Raw genomic sequence first — 17,343 nt, forward strand, 5'->3', positions numbered from 1 at the left:
AGGTAGTTCCTCCCTTAAATAAATGTAATTCCTGAAATGGCTTGTGCTATCCTCTACTCATGTCTGTAGGCCTCTTTGTGGTGTCTCACAAATTTATTCTATTTCACACTCCAATTACTCTTAACCTAGGCTATCAAAACAAGCAATGGTAGTTGTGTGGTCTCTTTGGCTTCTCTTATGTGACAGCATTGGCTGAAAAATGGGAAGAATAGAAGTCCATTGAAGATTTTTACAGACGGGGCTGTGATTTTGCTCTGAAACTTTATATACCATGAATATCCTTGTCCGCTCATGTACCATTTGAGCTTATGGCATGCATGAATTCAGCAACAAGGCATATCTCCGTGATCTTCGTGCATCTGGGACATAATAGAGGTTTATGCAAACCTGTTGTTGAAGATGCACCCACTTTTCTCACTGGCCATTATATTGAGTTTTGGAGAAGAAACAACTTTCAAGCAGAAAAGGTATCGGAGTTTGGCGCAGATGTAATATAGCTACATTGGTACTGAGGTTATTGGTACTTTCCTGCCATTTTGAAGGTTGTATTTTGCTCACATCCTCTCCCGTCTTTGGTCAAAGGTTGCCAGATTAAGTTTGTCACCTGTTTTGGGGCAGACAGTGCAAAGAAGGGAATGGGTATATAACCATACCATAGATTTGTTTGTTTCCTACTTTTTCTACCTTTTTTTCTTAAGTTCAAGATAGAAGTTTTCTGTGCTCATGAATTTCAATTTCCGAGGTTAGGATTATTTACTCTCTGTCTTCAGGAATATGAATTTCATAGGTTTAACTGTTTGTTTTGCCAGCAAAAAAATTGCTGATAATGTCACTACTGTGTATAAACGCAATAGAATGTTGAACATTTTAATAAATGTTCTGAAACCGAACATTTTAATGTTTCCTGAGCTACTCCTATCACAAATTTAGATGTGTTCTCCACGTGCTTTGTAAGCTCCATTATTATTTAAATTAATAACCCAGTGGCACATGCATGCTGTAAGAGTCTTCACTTTTTTGAATACCCAAATGTCTTCATAAAACAAGCAAAGACTAGCCAGCTGTGACTGTTTGCATACGGTAATTGCATGTGTTACTCTTCAGATCCACCCATGTCCCGAAGAGAGGTTAAATTCCCAATTCTGTGTGATTTGAGTGAAGTGCTCAGGAACTTTAGACTCTCTAATAAAAACATACAGTTTTGCTAAACCAATTTAGTGAATTACTCTGATAATTTCATCTTGGTCTTTGTTAGTAGACTGCAGTTCAGCACACGCTACTGTAGTTGGTTTGGTAATTTTGTACTTGTTCAAGAAATGGCAAACATTTAATCCTGCTGTGAGACTTTGAACCATCTCTCATTTTTGTCTGGGTTAAGGTTTCTGGAAAGGACAATGAAGAAATTACACTGGCTGCAGTACTATGTATGACCTGCTCATAAAGAGACTTCAAGTTGTGCAAGTGATTGCTTAACCCTTCTCCCAGAAAACTTTTAAGAGAATCCATGTTAGCTAAAAAGTTCTTTGGAATTGTGTAAAAGCAGATGATATTTCATACTTTAACCTAGGCAATAGATGGTTGATACAGCTTTGTAATTGTATTTTTCTTCTGTGCAGATTAATGGTGCAGTGTAGGAAGCCTTTAAAGGTTTCCGATGAACTGGTGCAGCAATATCAGAGTAAAAACCAATACCTAGTAGCAGTAGTGTCTGAAGCTGACCAAGAACCTGAAATTGATCCTTATGCATTTGTTGATGGTGATGTGGAATTCCTTTTTCCTGATAACAAAAAGGATAGGCAAAACAGTGAAAGAGAAGCTGGGAGAAAACACAAGGTGAGTAAAGGAATGATGGCATAAATCAATAATTGGATGAAAACAAATTGCTCTAATTTTAATAATGAAATGGTACTGAAACTATGCTGAGCATAGGTGGTGGTATATAATTTTTCTCTAGCAAATCCTTTATAATTAAAAATGCTTGCATTCAAGCAGAAATGATCAGTAAAAGTACACAGTACAGAAAAAACCCTGATTTGTAAGTTTTTTGCTTTTTGAGGTAAAGCTTGAATGGCTTATAGGACTGCTTATTTACCTGAACACATTTTAATACTGTAAGAGTTCATTAACTGGATTGATATCTGTCCTGTGTCTTTTGGTATTAGTTAGATAGAACTATATTATATAGTATTGGTACTTTTTATAATATTTTCAATACTTTATCTGCAGTAGATTTAAAAAGAACTATTTAGGAAGTTTTAACAAGTTTACAGATCCTTGCCATGTAAATATCAAAAACAAAACAATAATCCTTACAACAGAGCGCTTTTGTTTCGAGAAACATACAGTAATATAGGTGGTGGTGGTTGTTTGTGTTTAAAAACAACTCCTCCTCCTCCTCCATACATCACCTGTGCTGCTTTTTGCAGGCTGACGATGGGACCTCTAATGTTACAGTTTTATCCCATGAAGGAGAAGATGCTATGTCACTGTTTAGTCCTTCTGTCAAGCAAGGTAAATACGTTTTTGTTTCAAAATGCAATATATTAATGACTTACGGAATGGATAACAGAATTCAAAGCAGTTTTTAGTAACATCTCATGCAACTTTCAAAGTGTATTTATCTTTTCAGAATTCAGAAGCTACTTAGGAAGGTAACTTTCAGTATTGAACCTTGCAAAAATATGTTGGATATAAAATTTTAAAATAAGTTAGTAAAAAGTGAAGGAGCCTCACTTATGCATATGCTAGTTTAGTAAGAGCTGATAGCATCTGGGTTTCTCCAGTTGAATAATATTTAAAAAGAAATACCCAATTTAAATTAATGTATAGTATCTACAATGCTAAGGTGAGCATAAATGTTCATATTCTTTATAGATGCACAACGTATTGCTGCTCACGCTCGCACTGCATCAACTAGCCTGTTTCATGAAACAGACCTGGTAGTCTCTTATACTGACCTTGACAATCTCTTCAACTCTGATGAAGATGAACTAACAGTAAGTGGTTTGCAAAAGTAAAAGCAGCTGCTAGATAAAAATTGTTCAGACTTGTACATTTTGTGGCGGAGAAAAAGAATTTTTTTTTTTTTAAATGAGTGTACTTTTAAAATACACTTTTCCCTGGTGACTGACTGGTATATAATGTATAGACTTTTGCTAATCTAATAAGTCTATTATATAATAGTATAATATATAATAAGACTTTTGACTGACATTTTCACTTTTGCATCCTTATTGGGCAATGAGAATGTACTTGCCTTTGACATAGAGCTAAACCTATGACATTATAATTATTACCAGTGCTATATTCTTATTACAGCCTAGACTCTACTTGTTTAGCCAACATACCCACTAATATATCTTTTTTTAATATTTAAAACAATGAAAATTTTGGGAAATTTTAAAGTGGGCTTTCTTCTATCAAATCATTTTAGTATAGCTGTTAATATCTTAGAATAATTTTATTGCAGTTTCAGGTGGCACTTGAGTCTTTTATAGAAAAATCACCCCCCTATTTGACATGTACTAGTACAAAGTCTTTGTGTAGACTAGATCTCAGTAACCTCTAAAAGCATTTGAAACTAATACAAGCTTTATCTTAAACTGGAGAGTGCTTTGTAACATTTTTGTGGGGAGGGAAAAAATGTTGCTTGTTTGAGAACATGGATAAGTTTGAGAAAATCTCTTGAAAATAAAGGGTCATAATGAAAAGTGCAGTTGGTTATTAGCTAGTATTAGGAGCATAAAGATGTAAGCAGCTGTTTAAATATATCACTTCTCAAATAAGGGTTTCAGCATAGTCCTGTTTTGTTGTTTGTTTGTTTTTTAATTACATTTAAACATTACGATTAGGAAAACTTTAACTGGCACTTTTCCTTATTTTCTTGGCAAAGATAAGGAAATATAGTGCATTTTCTTGTAAGTGCTTGCCTCTAACTATTGGGTCAATGCTCATTCTTGTAACAAATGAAATATTAGACTGAGTACTTAAGTAAGATTTAAGTTCAAACAGTAGGCGTTCAATAAGGGGGGAAATTTATACTTTTTATTTTTCAATCTTGAGGTATTATGATTAGACTGTTTAGTTTTGTTTCTATCTAGTTAAAATGCTTCAGATGGGAATTTTAACTTTTTTTTTTTTCCCCTCTCTCTTATAGCCTGGATCTAAAAGAACAGTGAATGGCTCAGATGACAAATCTAACTGCAAAGAGTCAAAAGCAGGAAATTTGGACCCATTGTCATGCATAAGTAAGTCGTCCTCCCCGTTTTATCCCTTAATTAGGTTACTAATATCAGCAATGGCACATTTAAATTATTTGTTGTGTACAGTTGCAAATTTAAGTTTTGACATTTGTATAAGACAAATGAAAATGAAAGAAATATATAATAAACAAATGTGTTCCTGGAGTATCCTCTGAAGTACATTTTTAATCTGAAACAGGTACTGCAGATCTTCATAAAATGTATCCAACACCACCATCATTGGAACAACATATTATGGGGTTTTCACCAATGAATATGAACAATAAGGAATATGGCAATATGGATGCTACACTTGGAGGAACTATACTTGAAGGGAATAGCTCTAGTGTAGGGATTCAGTTCAGAATTGAAGTAGATGAGGGATTCTGCAGTCCAAAACCTTCTGAAATCAAGGTAAGCAATGTTGCGTAACTTTGATGAATGCCTTTTCCAAATTCAAGCAATAAACTGAATATTTCTAGAATTCTCACCATATTTCCTGTATTACTAATTGTTTATTACATGACATAGAAGTGAATGAAGTATCTTGTTAAGTGAAACCCGTTATTTTGCTTCTGAAATATACTGAATTACACTGAGCTGTTCTTTTGTTTAGCCACTTGTAAACTAAAGAAATATATTAAAATTATAGGCCCTGGCCTTTGTGTGTATGTCAGCATGTAATCAGTTGCAGTACCAATGCTGTACTTACTTTTTATTTGTAGAAATGTAAATTGCATGCACTAAATGTAGAATAATATTAATCAAATTAGTAACAAGTTTTTAATTGATTACTTTAATCTTATTAGCATTTTTGTTGCCGGATTTATATAATCTACTATATTTACTGGTTAGTGTTTTTTTTTTTTTTATTTAATTTCTAGGATTATTCCTATGTCTATAAGCCTGAGAATAGTCAGGCTTTTGTGGGGTGTTCCATGTTTGCCCCACTAAAGACTCTCCCCAGCCAATGTCTCCCTCCTATCAAGCTGCCAGAGGACTGCATTTACCGTCAGAGTTGGACTGTTGGAAAACTGGAGTTACTTCCTCCAGGACCCACCATGCCATTCATCAAAGAGGGGTATGCTTTTGCGCCAGTGAATGATAAATAGATTTTCATTTTTTTTTAAGTTGTATAAAATGATCAAAATTATCCACATTCTAGAATATCTTTTAATGAAATGAATAGTTTTTCCATTTAGAAAGTATAGTGAAAAACATTTTAAAACACTCTTTAAATTTTACTGATAAACTAAAGAAAATTGTGACTAAAAACTGTATCTAAATAGAGAAAATTCCTTTTTTAAAATAGCTACTTAACTATGTAAATTTTATTCATGTCTCATTTAAGGGTTTCTTAGGGAAGCCTGATGGTATAAATCTAATTGTAATGAGCAATGAAGATTGCAACAATTGAATTAAATACAAGTCTGGGACTCCATGTTCCTTTGGTGGTATCATAGTTACTACAAGGGCTTAGCAGGTGCTTTTCTTGCCGTTTCCTAGAATTCAGTTCAGCTTTTCTAGTGATGGGCAGGCCATTTGTGTTTTTTAAAACTTTCCCTTCCCATGTTCATTTCTTTGTCCTTTACAATTAGAAACCAGTGCCTGATATGACATCTGCTGGTGATGACAGAGGGTATGTCTACACTGCAATTAAAAACCCTCAGCTGGCCCGTGCTAGCTGATTCAGGCTCGGGCTCTGGGACCCTGCACATTGGGAGGGTCCCCAGGCTCAGATTGCAGCCCAAGTCCAAACATCTACACCACAATTAAACAGCCCTTTAGCCTGAGCCCAAGTCAGCCGGCACAGCAAGCCATGGGTGTCTAACTGCAGTGTAGACATACCCTTAGTAGCAGTAGTTGTATCGAAATGAGCATCCCTATAAAGTGCGTTCAGTACTGACTGGTCGTTTAGAAAACCACGTTTTATTTCTCTCCTCCTTGAGGAATATTTATTCTGCCCTGCTCCTCTGCATGTGCACCTTCTGCAGGTGGATTAGGAAACATGGGCTGTATATTTATAAGCTTGTTGTTGGTTCACAATCTATAATTTAAACCACAGCATGAGTACAACGGGCTGCTTCTATTTGGGTCAGATCTGTGTAGAAGCAATGTTTTCAGGTCTCATTAGCCTGATAAGTCTTTGGAGACGTTTCAGTGACTAGGAAGGAAAATTTGAAAGGTTTCCAAGTGATACTTCCCTCACTGATCCAGCAGAGTTTGCTGCTGGTAAAGCCAGTGTATTTTCTTAGTGATACATGTCATCATATTGTTTAATATTAACAAAGCGTGAAAAGGAAAAGGTGCTCTTCACACTGTGCATGTATTTAGAAAATATTGGCTACAACCAGAATTATTTTCCAGAAGCTTTTTTTAATTATTTGAGTTTTTAGCACTGCTGTTAATATATAGAACAGTTCTGCATAGTCATTTAGAACAAATAGGCCCAAACTTCTTTATTTTGATTGCACAATTTTTGCACAAATATTTACTAACTTTTGTTTTAAAATGTGAATCTGAAAAGTGCTTACTTAAAATTTGATAGTCTTGTATTTCAAAAACATACGCCATTGAAAAATATTTTCCTTATTGCTTTTCTTAGTGATGGAAGCACTATGGATCAAGAGTATGGCCCTGCCTACACGCCACAAACTCATACTCCATTTGGGATGCCGCCCAGTAGTGCACCTCCCAGCAATAGTGGGGCAGGAATTCTCCCATCTCCTTCCACTCCTCGGTTCCCAACTCCTAGAACACCAAGGACGCCTCGTACCCCTCGTGGAGCTGGTGGACCTGCCAGCGCTCAAGGTTCAGTCAAATATGAAAATTCTGATTTGTATTCACCAGCGTCCACACCCTCAACATGTAGACCACTAAATTCAGTTGAACCTGCAACTGTACCATCCATCCCTGAGGCACACAGTCTTTATGTGAATCTCATCCTTTCGGAGTCAGTAATGAATCTGTTCAAAGACTGTAACTTTGATAGCTGCTGCATCTGTGTCTGCAACATGAACATCAAAGGTGCTGATGTTGGAGTTTACATTCCAGATCCAACACAAGAGGCTCAATATAGGTGTACCTGTGGCTTCAGTGCTGTCATGAATAGAAAGTTTGGCAACAACTCTGGATTGTTTCTTGAAGATGAATTGGATATCCTTGGGCGTAATACAGAGTGTGGCAAAGAAGCAGAGAAACGTTTTGAAGCTCTTAAAGCTACTTCTGTTGAGCGAGGACTGAAAGAACCTGAGAAATTGCCTGATGAATTAATACTGTTGCTGCAAGATCAGTGCACCAACTTGTTTTCGCCATTTGGAGCAGCAGATCAAGATCCTATACCCAAATTTGGTGCAGTTAACAACCTGGTACGTGTAGAAGAAAGGGATTGTTGCAATGACTGCTATCTAGCGTTAGAACATGGGCGCCAGTTCATGGACAATATGTCAGGAGGAAAAGTTGATGAAGCACTCGTGAAAAGTACTTGCTTGCATCATTGGTCAAAAAGAAATGGTAAATATACTTGTTTTTCTCTGCAAATGTGTTTCTTGTCTTGCTTCTAAGCATCTAATAGCATGAAGAGTAGGGGGAGTTAAGATTGCCAGTTGACTTATTTCCGTTACATATACACTTGAGTGAATTTCCATTGCTGCTCTGTTCCTAGCCTCTGGCCTTTTAGGTACTAAATCAATATACTAATTAGGGTTTCTTTGCCCAGCTTTAAAGAACCATATACCTGCCGTATGGATTTGAAATGTTGCTCAAGCCCATAGTCTGGGTATCCATACTGTAGGCATTTTATATAGTGTAGTCTTCTATTTGGTGTTCTGGGAACTTTCCTATGAAGTACTGAGCAGAATCTTAGGAAACCTAGGTAATACTGAGCAGTTGTTGTTGTAGTATTAATACTATCCCTGCTTGGAATATGCAGTATCTGTGATTCATTGGAATTTAAAGTCTTTCTATTTTTAGGTACATGTGGGATACATATGATGGATACTTTACAGGTTCTGTGCATTATAATAATTTCTGTAGAAACTGAATGAAAGGCTACATAAATAGAAATAACAAGGAAATATGGTATTTTAATCTCACTTTTGAAGGTGGAGAGAGGGAGGTGAGAGGCTTCTGAAGTTAAAGTAATGTAGGAGAATTTGAATTTGCAAAAATTAAATGGCATCTGTAAAGAATCAAACAATTGCTCTCAAAAGAATGTTCATTTCTATCTGCAGTGGTAAAAAATATCTAACTTTATTTTGCATCTTTTTTCATTCATTTCTAGTGGCATGATTAATAATCATAAAGAAATTTGAGGTCTGCTTATACTTAGAGGTCACAATATCACAACATTTCTGCCTATTTTGAACACTTAAGTCCTATACTCTGTTTCCCTATGGCACAGGCATTTTTGTTTTGCTTTCTGTGCAGCCTGAATTTTGAATAACTTGCATATGCTAGAGATCAAGATACATTGCTTTCTACTCATGACCCTTCCTACAGAAATTATTTTCAACGAAAGCTTGGTTTTGTTTCAACCCATTCACACAAGCTAATCTGCATGCTGCCATTGGTCAGTAGCAAAACTGTTAATATGTGGCGCAGCTATCATTTCTGCTACCTACTTTCTTTTCATATCCCCTTAACATTAATATTGAAAATTCAGTAACAAACTTCGTGTCTGTTGTGAAATACTCATTTTCTTCAAACATAATGCAGTTTTTATATAATAGATCATGAAGCTTTTTCCAAGAGTAGATCTCATGTTAATCCACTGTCTCATGGACCACCTCTCCTCACATTCATAATCAGACCCACCTCTCCTTCCATTAATGATCTTGCAACGTCTCTGTGGTGACTACAGCAATTTTTCATATAGAAAAGTGGTATACTGGCAGTATTGGATGCAGTTTAAAGTAGCTAGTAACGAGGAAGACCGCCAGCCTCATAGACAGCCAACTTTCTACAGACCACCACCAGGTGCTGTGTGATCACTGGTGGTTGAAGTTTGGGAAGCTTTCCTGTAGACAAATCAAAATATATTTGAGGCACATAGTAATACTGAGGCTTATGTTCCCTTGGGAAATATTGATAAAGGGGGAGGGGATGAGACGTTTCTCTAAAAGGAGGCTACAAGATTCTAACCCTCATCTTAAAAGCTTTAGGGTTATTTTTTTTTTCTTCTTAAACTGTGCTTATTAGAATGTCACAGACCGCTAATAAGTTTGACAAATTTGGCTAAATAATGAATACTGCTTACAGGATTTCCCCCAAGACTTTGTGAAAGCAGTGATGGTTGGCATTCCCGCTACACATGTATGTGGAGGGAGAAGTACTGATATTTTGAATACTTTAACAATTGAGTTATAGGCGGATTTTAATTTTATAGTTTAGACAAAGATAAAAGATGGAGAGCTGAAGTTTTCAAGGAAGCGACTATTGTACAGACTGGAAAATCAAAGCACAGTGGAACTGCTACTCTGATTTTAATTGCTATCCCTTAACTATGTGAAAGACTTGAAGATAATAGTTGTATGGCCTACATGAACAGAATATATGTTTCAAGAAAGTGACTTTTTGTTTAAACCCCCAAATTCACCTAAACTTAAGACCTTTTAAATTCTTTGCAATTTTTTCTTAGATAATTTTATTTAAGCTGTGACTACATTTCTTTTGTTCTCTTTCAGTTGTGGATGTGAGCATGCAGTGTTCACAGGACATCCTTCGCATGCTTCTGTCACTCCAGCCAGTTCTTCAGGATGCTATTCAGAAAAAGCGAATAGTCCGATCTTGGGGTGTGCAGGGCCCCCTCACATGGCAGCAGTTTCACAAAATGGCTGGCCGAGGCTCTTATGGTAAACTACTTGTATAGATTCCCATTTGTTAATTTGTCCTTGGTATAGGTTACCAAACCTGAATGTTTAGATGTGATTCAATCAAAAGAGATTTAAAATAGGGAGAACCATTGCTTAGAGGTGGTATTTCCTTTACAACACACACAAAATATTTACTTTTCTAATATACAAGGAATGATTTTAAAATATTTGAATTCACTTAGTTGCTTTAATTGTAATGTTTATGAATGAAGGATTACATGAAATTATTATTTAAACTGATGATGGGATTGGAGCTGGAATGAACAGTTGACATTAAGAAACCAGAATGTTTAAAGTAATTCTGTGGTTTTTGTTTTAAACCCACTGAATCCTATCATTGGCGGTAGAGTTATGGACGGAAGGTCAGAAATAGACCAGTTGTATCAATTACAAACGCACAGAACAGCTTCGCTTTGAAATCATATGTACAGAGATATTATATATGTTAAGAATTCAACCCAGTATCTTAGTTCTGGTGGCTTTATTAATGTCCATTGGATATTACTATGTTACCATGATACATCAGACAGTACTGTATTCATTAACAAGGAAGAGGGATGGCCTTTTATCAAGAGACTTCTGATATTTATAATATGTGCATGGTTAGATATCATATGTGCTTTGCACTCCTGTCCTCTTTCTCCCATTCTCTCTGACTGATATGCACACACTATTGTTGCATCATGTCTTAATTAGATTCTAAACTGTTTGAGGTGTGGGCTGCTTTTAACGGTTTCTAGAATGCCTTGCTGGATGGAAGACTGCTCCTGATAAGGTCCTCTATTAAGTACCATAATCAGGGTGGATTGATTAAAATTTAAAGTGATTTTAAATAACCAATTTTAATTAAGATTTAAAGTGGCAAGAAACCTCTGATTAAAGTCAGTGATTTCAATCTTGTTTTGCATTTGTACTTCCATAAAGAAAAGTTGATTCTCAGTGGTTGGTAACCATTAAAACATACTGATTTGCAACTACATATAGCTTTTATGCTAAATTTGGTGGTACTTTTTCTAATTAGGAAAATACGCTATTTGTACACATTTATTTAAGCAATTATATAACTTAACGTATATAAAGATTCTAAAATGGGTGGATTGATATTTATTAGATTTTTTTTTTTTAACTTTTGATTTGTCAAGCTGTATTTGGAGAGAAATTGTATTTAAATTAAATGCAAAAAAGCATTGTAACTTACAGCAGTTTTAACTAATGAAGTGTGCTGGATACTTAAGAAGTTTGTCAAAACACGTTTTGCATTTAAAACTAATTGATTTATTAAACAAAGGATGTGCTGTCTGTAGTTACTAAACTGAACTGATTCGTTTGTGGTCATCATGTCCTTCAAGATTTTAGAATTAGTAGATCTCTTCCACTCACATATAGTTCTTATTCATAGATTGGAAGAGGAAAACAAGCTTTCCTGTTCTTTCCCTCCCTCCCCCCCCAACTCCCAGTCAGTTTCTTAACTTTTGAATGAACTAGTCATTGAACTGAACTAGTTGAATAAAGTGAAATGACAAAAATATTCCCTCTGCACCTGCAGGAGAAGCTGGTGCTGTCAAAGACTGGGTTAGCACTTCAACATACTTCAGGTGCTTATTCAGTAACCATCAGTTCAGTGGCTTTGACTTTGGCTGCAAACATGTACTGCTTAATATCATTTTTATTTAATTTAAATTATTTTAATAGATTATGGTAAGTTGAGGTCTTAACATAGGTTGTCATAAATTTAAAATTTAATTTTATATAGGCTTATTTTTTAAAAGAAGAAATGTATTTAAATTATCAAAAAATCCATTTTCAATTTCTTTACAAAAATCATTGATTTTTATCCACCCTGACAATAATACAAATATTTAATAATAATATAAAAAGAAGAACAGGAGTACTTGTGGCACCTTAGAGACTAACAAATTTATTAGAGCATAAGCTTTTGTGGACTACAGCCCACTTCTTCGGAGTTAAGAGAATTAATTGGCCTCTCAGAGTTGGTAAGACAACTCCCACCTGTTTATGCTCTCTGTATGTGTGTGTATATATATATATCTCCTCAATATATGTTCCATTCTATATGCATCCGAAGAAGTGGGCTGTAGTCCACGAAAGCTTATGCTCTAATAAATTTGTTAGTCTCTAAGGTGCCACAAGTACTCCTGTTCTTTTTTTTTTTTGCGGATACAGACTAACACGGCTGCTACTCTGAAATAATAATATAAAAGCCATTCTTGTGGACCTGGGAGCTAGCAATAAAAAATTGTTGACTCATATATAGGGCTAGATCATGCATGCCTTACACATGCTTATTAAGGCAAAGAGAACTTGATTTATTATCAATACTGGCTTCACTCTTGATAGTGATGAAAATTAGTACCTTAAGAAACAGGGGACACTGATTTTGTGCTTGAGGACACTCCTGTTTGCCAAAAGCAAGATATTGATTCTGCCAGATTCCTGTTTTCCTTTTAATATATTGGAAAATGTATTTTTCTTTATCTAGGAACTGATGAGTCCCCAGAACCACTGCCAATTCCAACATTTTTGCTGGGATACGATTTTGATTTTCTGGTGCTGTCTCCATTTGCCTTGCCATACTGGGAGAGGCTGATGTTGGAACCTTATGGATCTCAAAGAGACATTGCTTATGTTGTGGTGTGTCCTGAGAATGAGGCCCTGCTGAATGGAGCAAAAAGCTTCTTTAGAGATCTGACTGCAGTATATGAGGTACAATATGTGTGAGAGACAGCAATGTAATGGGATAGTATAAAGAATATTATTAGTATATAGTCAGTCATTTGTCAAGCTTGGATCCCAAATTATGTTGAAACTCCTGCACAGAGTACCATCTCAATGAGGCCTCTAAAATGGATGTTAGAAATAGACATTTGGAAGATAAAGGCACATCCTGGTGCTCATCAATATCTTATTTGGATGTAGCTTTTTTCAAGCGGCTATTTTCTTATTTTATCAATGCCATCAAGTGGTAAAACTGTGTACTACCATTTTTAATAAGTGCAACCAAATATTAATTCATTGCAGTTAAACACTTGCGTTCCTTGAGCTGTGGTTAAGAAGGTTAGGCTAGATATGATGTACCCTGTTTTTTCCTACACTTAAATAAACCTGTTGATAACCTTAAAACAACAGGGTATGCATATTGCAGAACCATTTAGCTTTCTAGAATTATAAAGCAGCATTTCAATTTATGTGATAACCAAATTGTAGTGTGTGTTTTTGAACATGCAAAAAACCCCAAAACAAATATAAAGCGATCTTTGTGGTGAATTCCATGCGTCATACCTTGCAACTTTGAAAGTCTGTGAACTCATTACTGTCTTATTTCTATCTTATCTTTAACTTTTTTTTTTTTTTTTTTCAGGCTTGCAGACTTGGTCAGCATAGACCTATCTGTAAACTGCTCTCTGATGGGATCATGAGAGTTGGATCCACTGCTTCAAAGAAACTTTCTGAAAAGTCAGTCACAGACTGGTTCTCTCAGGCAGCTAATGCCAACAATGAAGCATTTTCCAAACTCAAGCTCTATGCTCAAGTTTGCAGATATGACCTGGGTACTGAATATTTTTAGTTCTCCTTATTTCATCTGATTCTGTTATTTATAGGAATATTATAGAGGTGAAAGGTGAGAAAGCATATATGTAGCACACTGTCCAAATATTGTCTGCAAAAATCCTGGACAAAAATTCATATAGACACACACTCAAAATGACTTCTTGGCCACTGGTAAAGTCTTCAGGGCAAGTCTGTCAGACTACTTCACGATAAATCCTGCTGACCATTTGTATGGTAATTCATTTAGACTTGCTGCCCAGCTATCGGATCAATTCTAATGTAGCTGCAACCAGAGTTCTGTATTAGTCCCCGAAGTCTGTTAGTGAATTATCTATGAAAAGGGGATGAGTGGAGTGAACCTGTTCTAGAAATTGAATCTGAAAACTAAGTGTTGGTGTTCTCATTTGTTTTGGGTAAGATGCAAAGAAAAGTCAATGCTAAAATTATTAGATTTTTCTTATTGGTCTTTTATATCAGGTTGAAAGAATTAAATTCCAACTTTTTAATTAACTTCTACTTCTTCTGTTTTAGGTCCTTATCTTGCTTCTCAGCCATTAGACAATTCTTTACTTTCTCAGCCAAATCTAGTTCCCCTCACAAGTCAGTCTGCATCCACTCAGCCACTGGTCGCAGGTAACACTGGAAATTCCAACACTCCATCATCGTCCAGTGCTGCAGCTGCTACCAGTAGTACCATGACGGTGACTTCAAACAGTGCCATGTCTTCTGCAGCTACTACAACTAATTCAACTTTGACCACTACCGCCCCCTCATCTTCTTCCACCAACATAGGCAGTGGGATATCAACAAACAAACCTTCTTCGTTTCCACCTTTTAGCGGCATGAACAGTACTACTTCTGCCTCCCTGCCTACACAGGCTACAACAGCCCCGAATGGACAGACAGGGGGACAGCAGCAACAACCAGCTCTTCAGGCATCTGGGATATCTGGGGAAACTTCATCTGCCCCTCCACAGCCACACCCAGAAGTCTCTGAAAGGTAACGTGTTGTACTTAAAAAGAACAGGAGTACTTGTGGCACCTTAGAGACTAACAAATTTATTAGAGCATAAGCTTTCGTGGACTACAGCCCACTTCTTCGGATGCATATAGAATGGAACATATATTGAGGAGATATATATACACACATACAGAGAGCATAAACAGATGGGAGTTGTCTTACCAACTCTGAGAGGCCAATTAATTAAGAGAAAAAAAACTTCTGAAGTGATAATCAAGCTAGCCCAGTACAGACAGTTTGATAAGAAGTGTGAGATACTCATCCAAAAAAAAAAAAAAGCAGCCCACACAACTGAGCACAGTGCTGTTTTTATTTTAATCTTTTTCACATCTTCACTTCAAAAATTGAAGATGATCGAGTTAGATGTAAGCTTCTGTCTTTCAGATGCCAGGTATTGTAGAAAGATTGGCCTGACCTATTACATAAAGGTTGGCCTGAACTACAACCCTAATACTCTGAAGGTTTGGAACCCAGTTTTTCAGGGTGGGTCCCAACTCTCAAACTTCTTACAAGTTATTTTTAATAGCTTTTTTGCTGGGATGCAAAAAATAGCAACCCCTGTACCCTGCAACTATGTTCACAAAGTTTACTTCCAACCAAATTAATAAGCAGAGGTTTTTTTATATGTTCAAGAAGGAAGAAAGAGAATAAAACTTGCATTGTTGAATAAAGTATGGTTTTGGTGTTAAAGCTGTACTGCTAAGACTGCTTTTATTGGGAACTGGTTGATACCTTGCTCCTTCTGCCAGTTGAAGCAATGGGGCAAATTGCTTCACATGAACTCATGTGATGGAGAGGGGTGAACTGCAGAGCTAAATAACAAAATTAAAGTTAATGGTACTGACAAGCTGATGAGTTTGTGTACTAAACTGAAGTCAGTAAATATGTGATAGTATCATTCCTCGCATCTTACTCAAGGCAAAGAAGCTCTTTTCACTTAATCAGAGGGTGCCATCAAATTCCATTTTTAATGTAATGCATATTGTGTAATCTGATATACTTTATATAAAACAGAAAATTTTTATAGCAATTGGTTTCAAATTAACTTCCAGCACTATGGATCGTGATAAAGTTGGAGTCCCTACAGATGGAGATTCACATGCTGTCTCCTATCCACCTGCAATTGTAGTTTATATAATTGATCCTTTTACATATGAAAAGAAGGATGAGCATAGCAACTCATCCAACGTGTGGACCCTGGGGCTTCTTCGTTGCTTTCTAGAGATGGTTCAGATTCTTCCTCCTAACATCAGGAGTACAGTTTCTGTGCAGGTAAGTAGTTAACATATTTACTAAAAAATTAAGGTAAAAATTACTGTTCATTTCAGCTGGGTTTGGAGGAGATAGTATTTTCCTCATGGTGAATTGAATCCTTTGGATTCAGTATTTATCATTGTTCTGCTGTTTAAATTGTGGGAAGAAGTGTCGTCAATAAAATTTTCAAGAGCATTTTAGTATCTTACAGCAGCACTGATCAAAAGTTAATCCTGTAACAGTCTCCTTAAACTTCAGTCTGGCATTAGACAGTGGAGCTTGTGCTCCATTCTGCTAATGGTAATGGGGAGAAAGGTAGCCTTGGGATGTCCCTTCATTATTAATTCCTACCTCCCAGACTGACCGTATTAAGAAGCTTTATCCAGCACTTCTGACTTCCAGACATTAGACGTTTGTAGTGATAAAAGACCTTAGGCAGCTGGGAAGCTTGTAGATGGGGAGAGGCTTTTATTGTAAAGGCACTTACACTCCTGGTCTGAGTCCTCCAGTTAGATGACTGCTTGAAAGGGCCTCACATCGTATAACCGAATGGAGAGAGGAAAGCTAGAAAGTTGTATGGAACTGGAGAGGCCAGATTATGGAGAGTAATTTTAAAAACATTAGCCAAAGAACTTTTTTAAAAAGCACTTAAAATCTGAAGAGGAGATGGTAAGAATTTTTCAGTGTAAATTATACACTGGTGGTAATGTTTTATTTTTCAATCCCTTTTTTAGATTGTCCCCTGTCAGTACCTGTTACAACCTGTGAAACATGAAGATAGGCAAATCTACACCCAACACTTAAAATCTCTGGCATTTTCAGCATTTACCCAGTGTCGGAGACCACTTCCAACTTCAACCAATGTGAAAACATTGACTGGTTTTGGCCCAGGTTTAGCAATGGAAACTGCTCTCAAGAGCCCTGATGTGAGTATCTTGAGGTTACAAAAAGTGCTAAAGATTAACTTGATCTTTTGGTAAACGTTTAGGGAATAATGGTAGAATTGCATGTACAGTTCCATGACTTGTTTATCTTTTTTTAGGTAAATGGTCTTTGTTTTTAATAATTAAAGAATCGTAGTTCTTAATGATTAGCTATCCTTTGGTACTTAAATTTTCTGTTGCATTTCTTACAGAGACCTGAGTGTATTCGACTCTATACACCCCCTTTTATATTGGCTCCTGTAAAGGACAAGCAAACAGAGTTAGGAGAAACTTTTGGAGAGGCTGGACAGAAGTATAATGTGCTTTTTGTGGGCTATTGTTTATCTCATGATCAAAGATGGCTTCTTGCATCATGCACAGATCTCTATGGAGAACTGCTGGAAACTTGCATAATTAATATCGATGTACCAAACAGGTAAGAAGCAAAGCTTTTCTGTTCA

General features: G+C 36.2%; 1 protein-coding gene across 1 annotated transcript in view; it reads left to right on the forward strand.

Moving 5' to 3' along the window:
* The window catches only part of MED13 (mediator complex subunit 13), a 75,770-nt gene that overhangs the window by 49,602 nt on the left and 8,825 nt on the right, over positions 1-17,343 (forward strand). Inside the window, exons 10-23 of the mRNA XM_065573079.1 lie at positions 1,617-1,833; positions 2,427-2,511; positions 2,875-2,996; positions 4,157-4,247; positions 4,441-4,655; positions 5,126-5,322; positions 6,847-7,754; positions 9,926-10,093; positions 12,615-12,838; positions 13,494-13,683; positions 14,216-14,684; positions 15,758-15,977; positions 16,694-16,885; positions 17,095-17,318. Of these exons, the coding sequence (XP_065429151.1) occupies positions 1,617-1,833; positions 2,427-2,511; positions 2,875-2,996; positions 4,157-4,247; positions 4,441-4,655; positions 5,126-5,322; positions 6,847-7,754; positions 9,926-10,093; positions 12,615-12,838; positions 13,494-13,683; positions 14,216-14,684; positions 15,758-15,977; positions 16,694-16,885; positions 17,095-17,318 (3,522 nt within the window). The remainder of the gene's footprint in view (positions 1-1,616; positions 1,834-2,426; positions 2,512-2,874; positions 2,997-4,156; positions 4,248-4,440; positions 4,656-5,125; positions 5,323-6,846; positions 7,755-9,925; positions 10,094-12,614; positions 12,839-13,493; positions 13,684-14,215; positions 14,685-15,757; positions 15,978-16,693; positions 16,886-17,094; positions 17,319-17,343) is intronic.

This window comes from Chrysemys picta, chromosome 19 (genome assembly GCF_011386835.1).
Source record: "Chrysemys picta bellii isolate R12L10 chromosome 19, ASM1138683v2, whole genome shotgun sequence".
NCBI lineage: Eukaryota > Metazoa > Chordata > Testudines > Emydidae > Chrysemys > Chrysemys picta.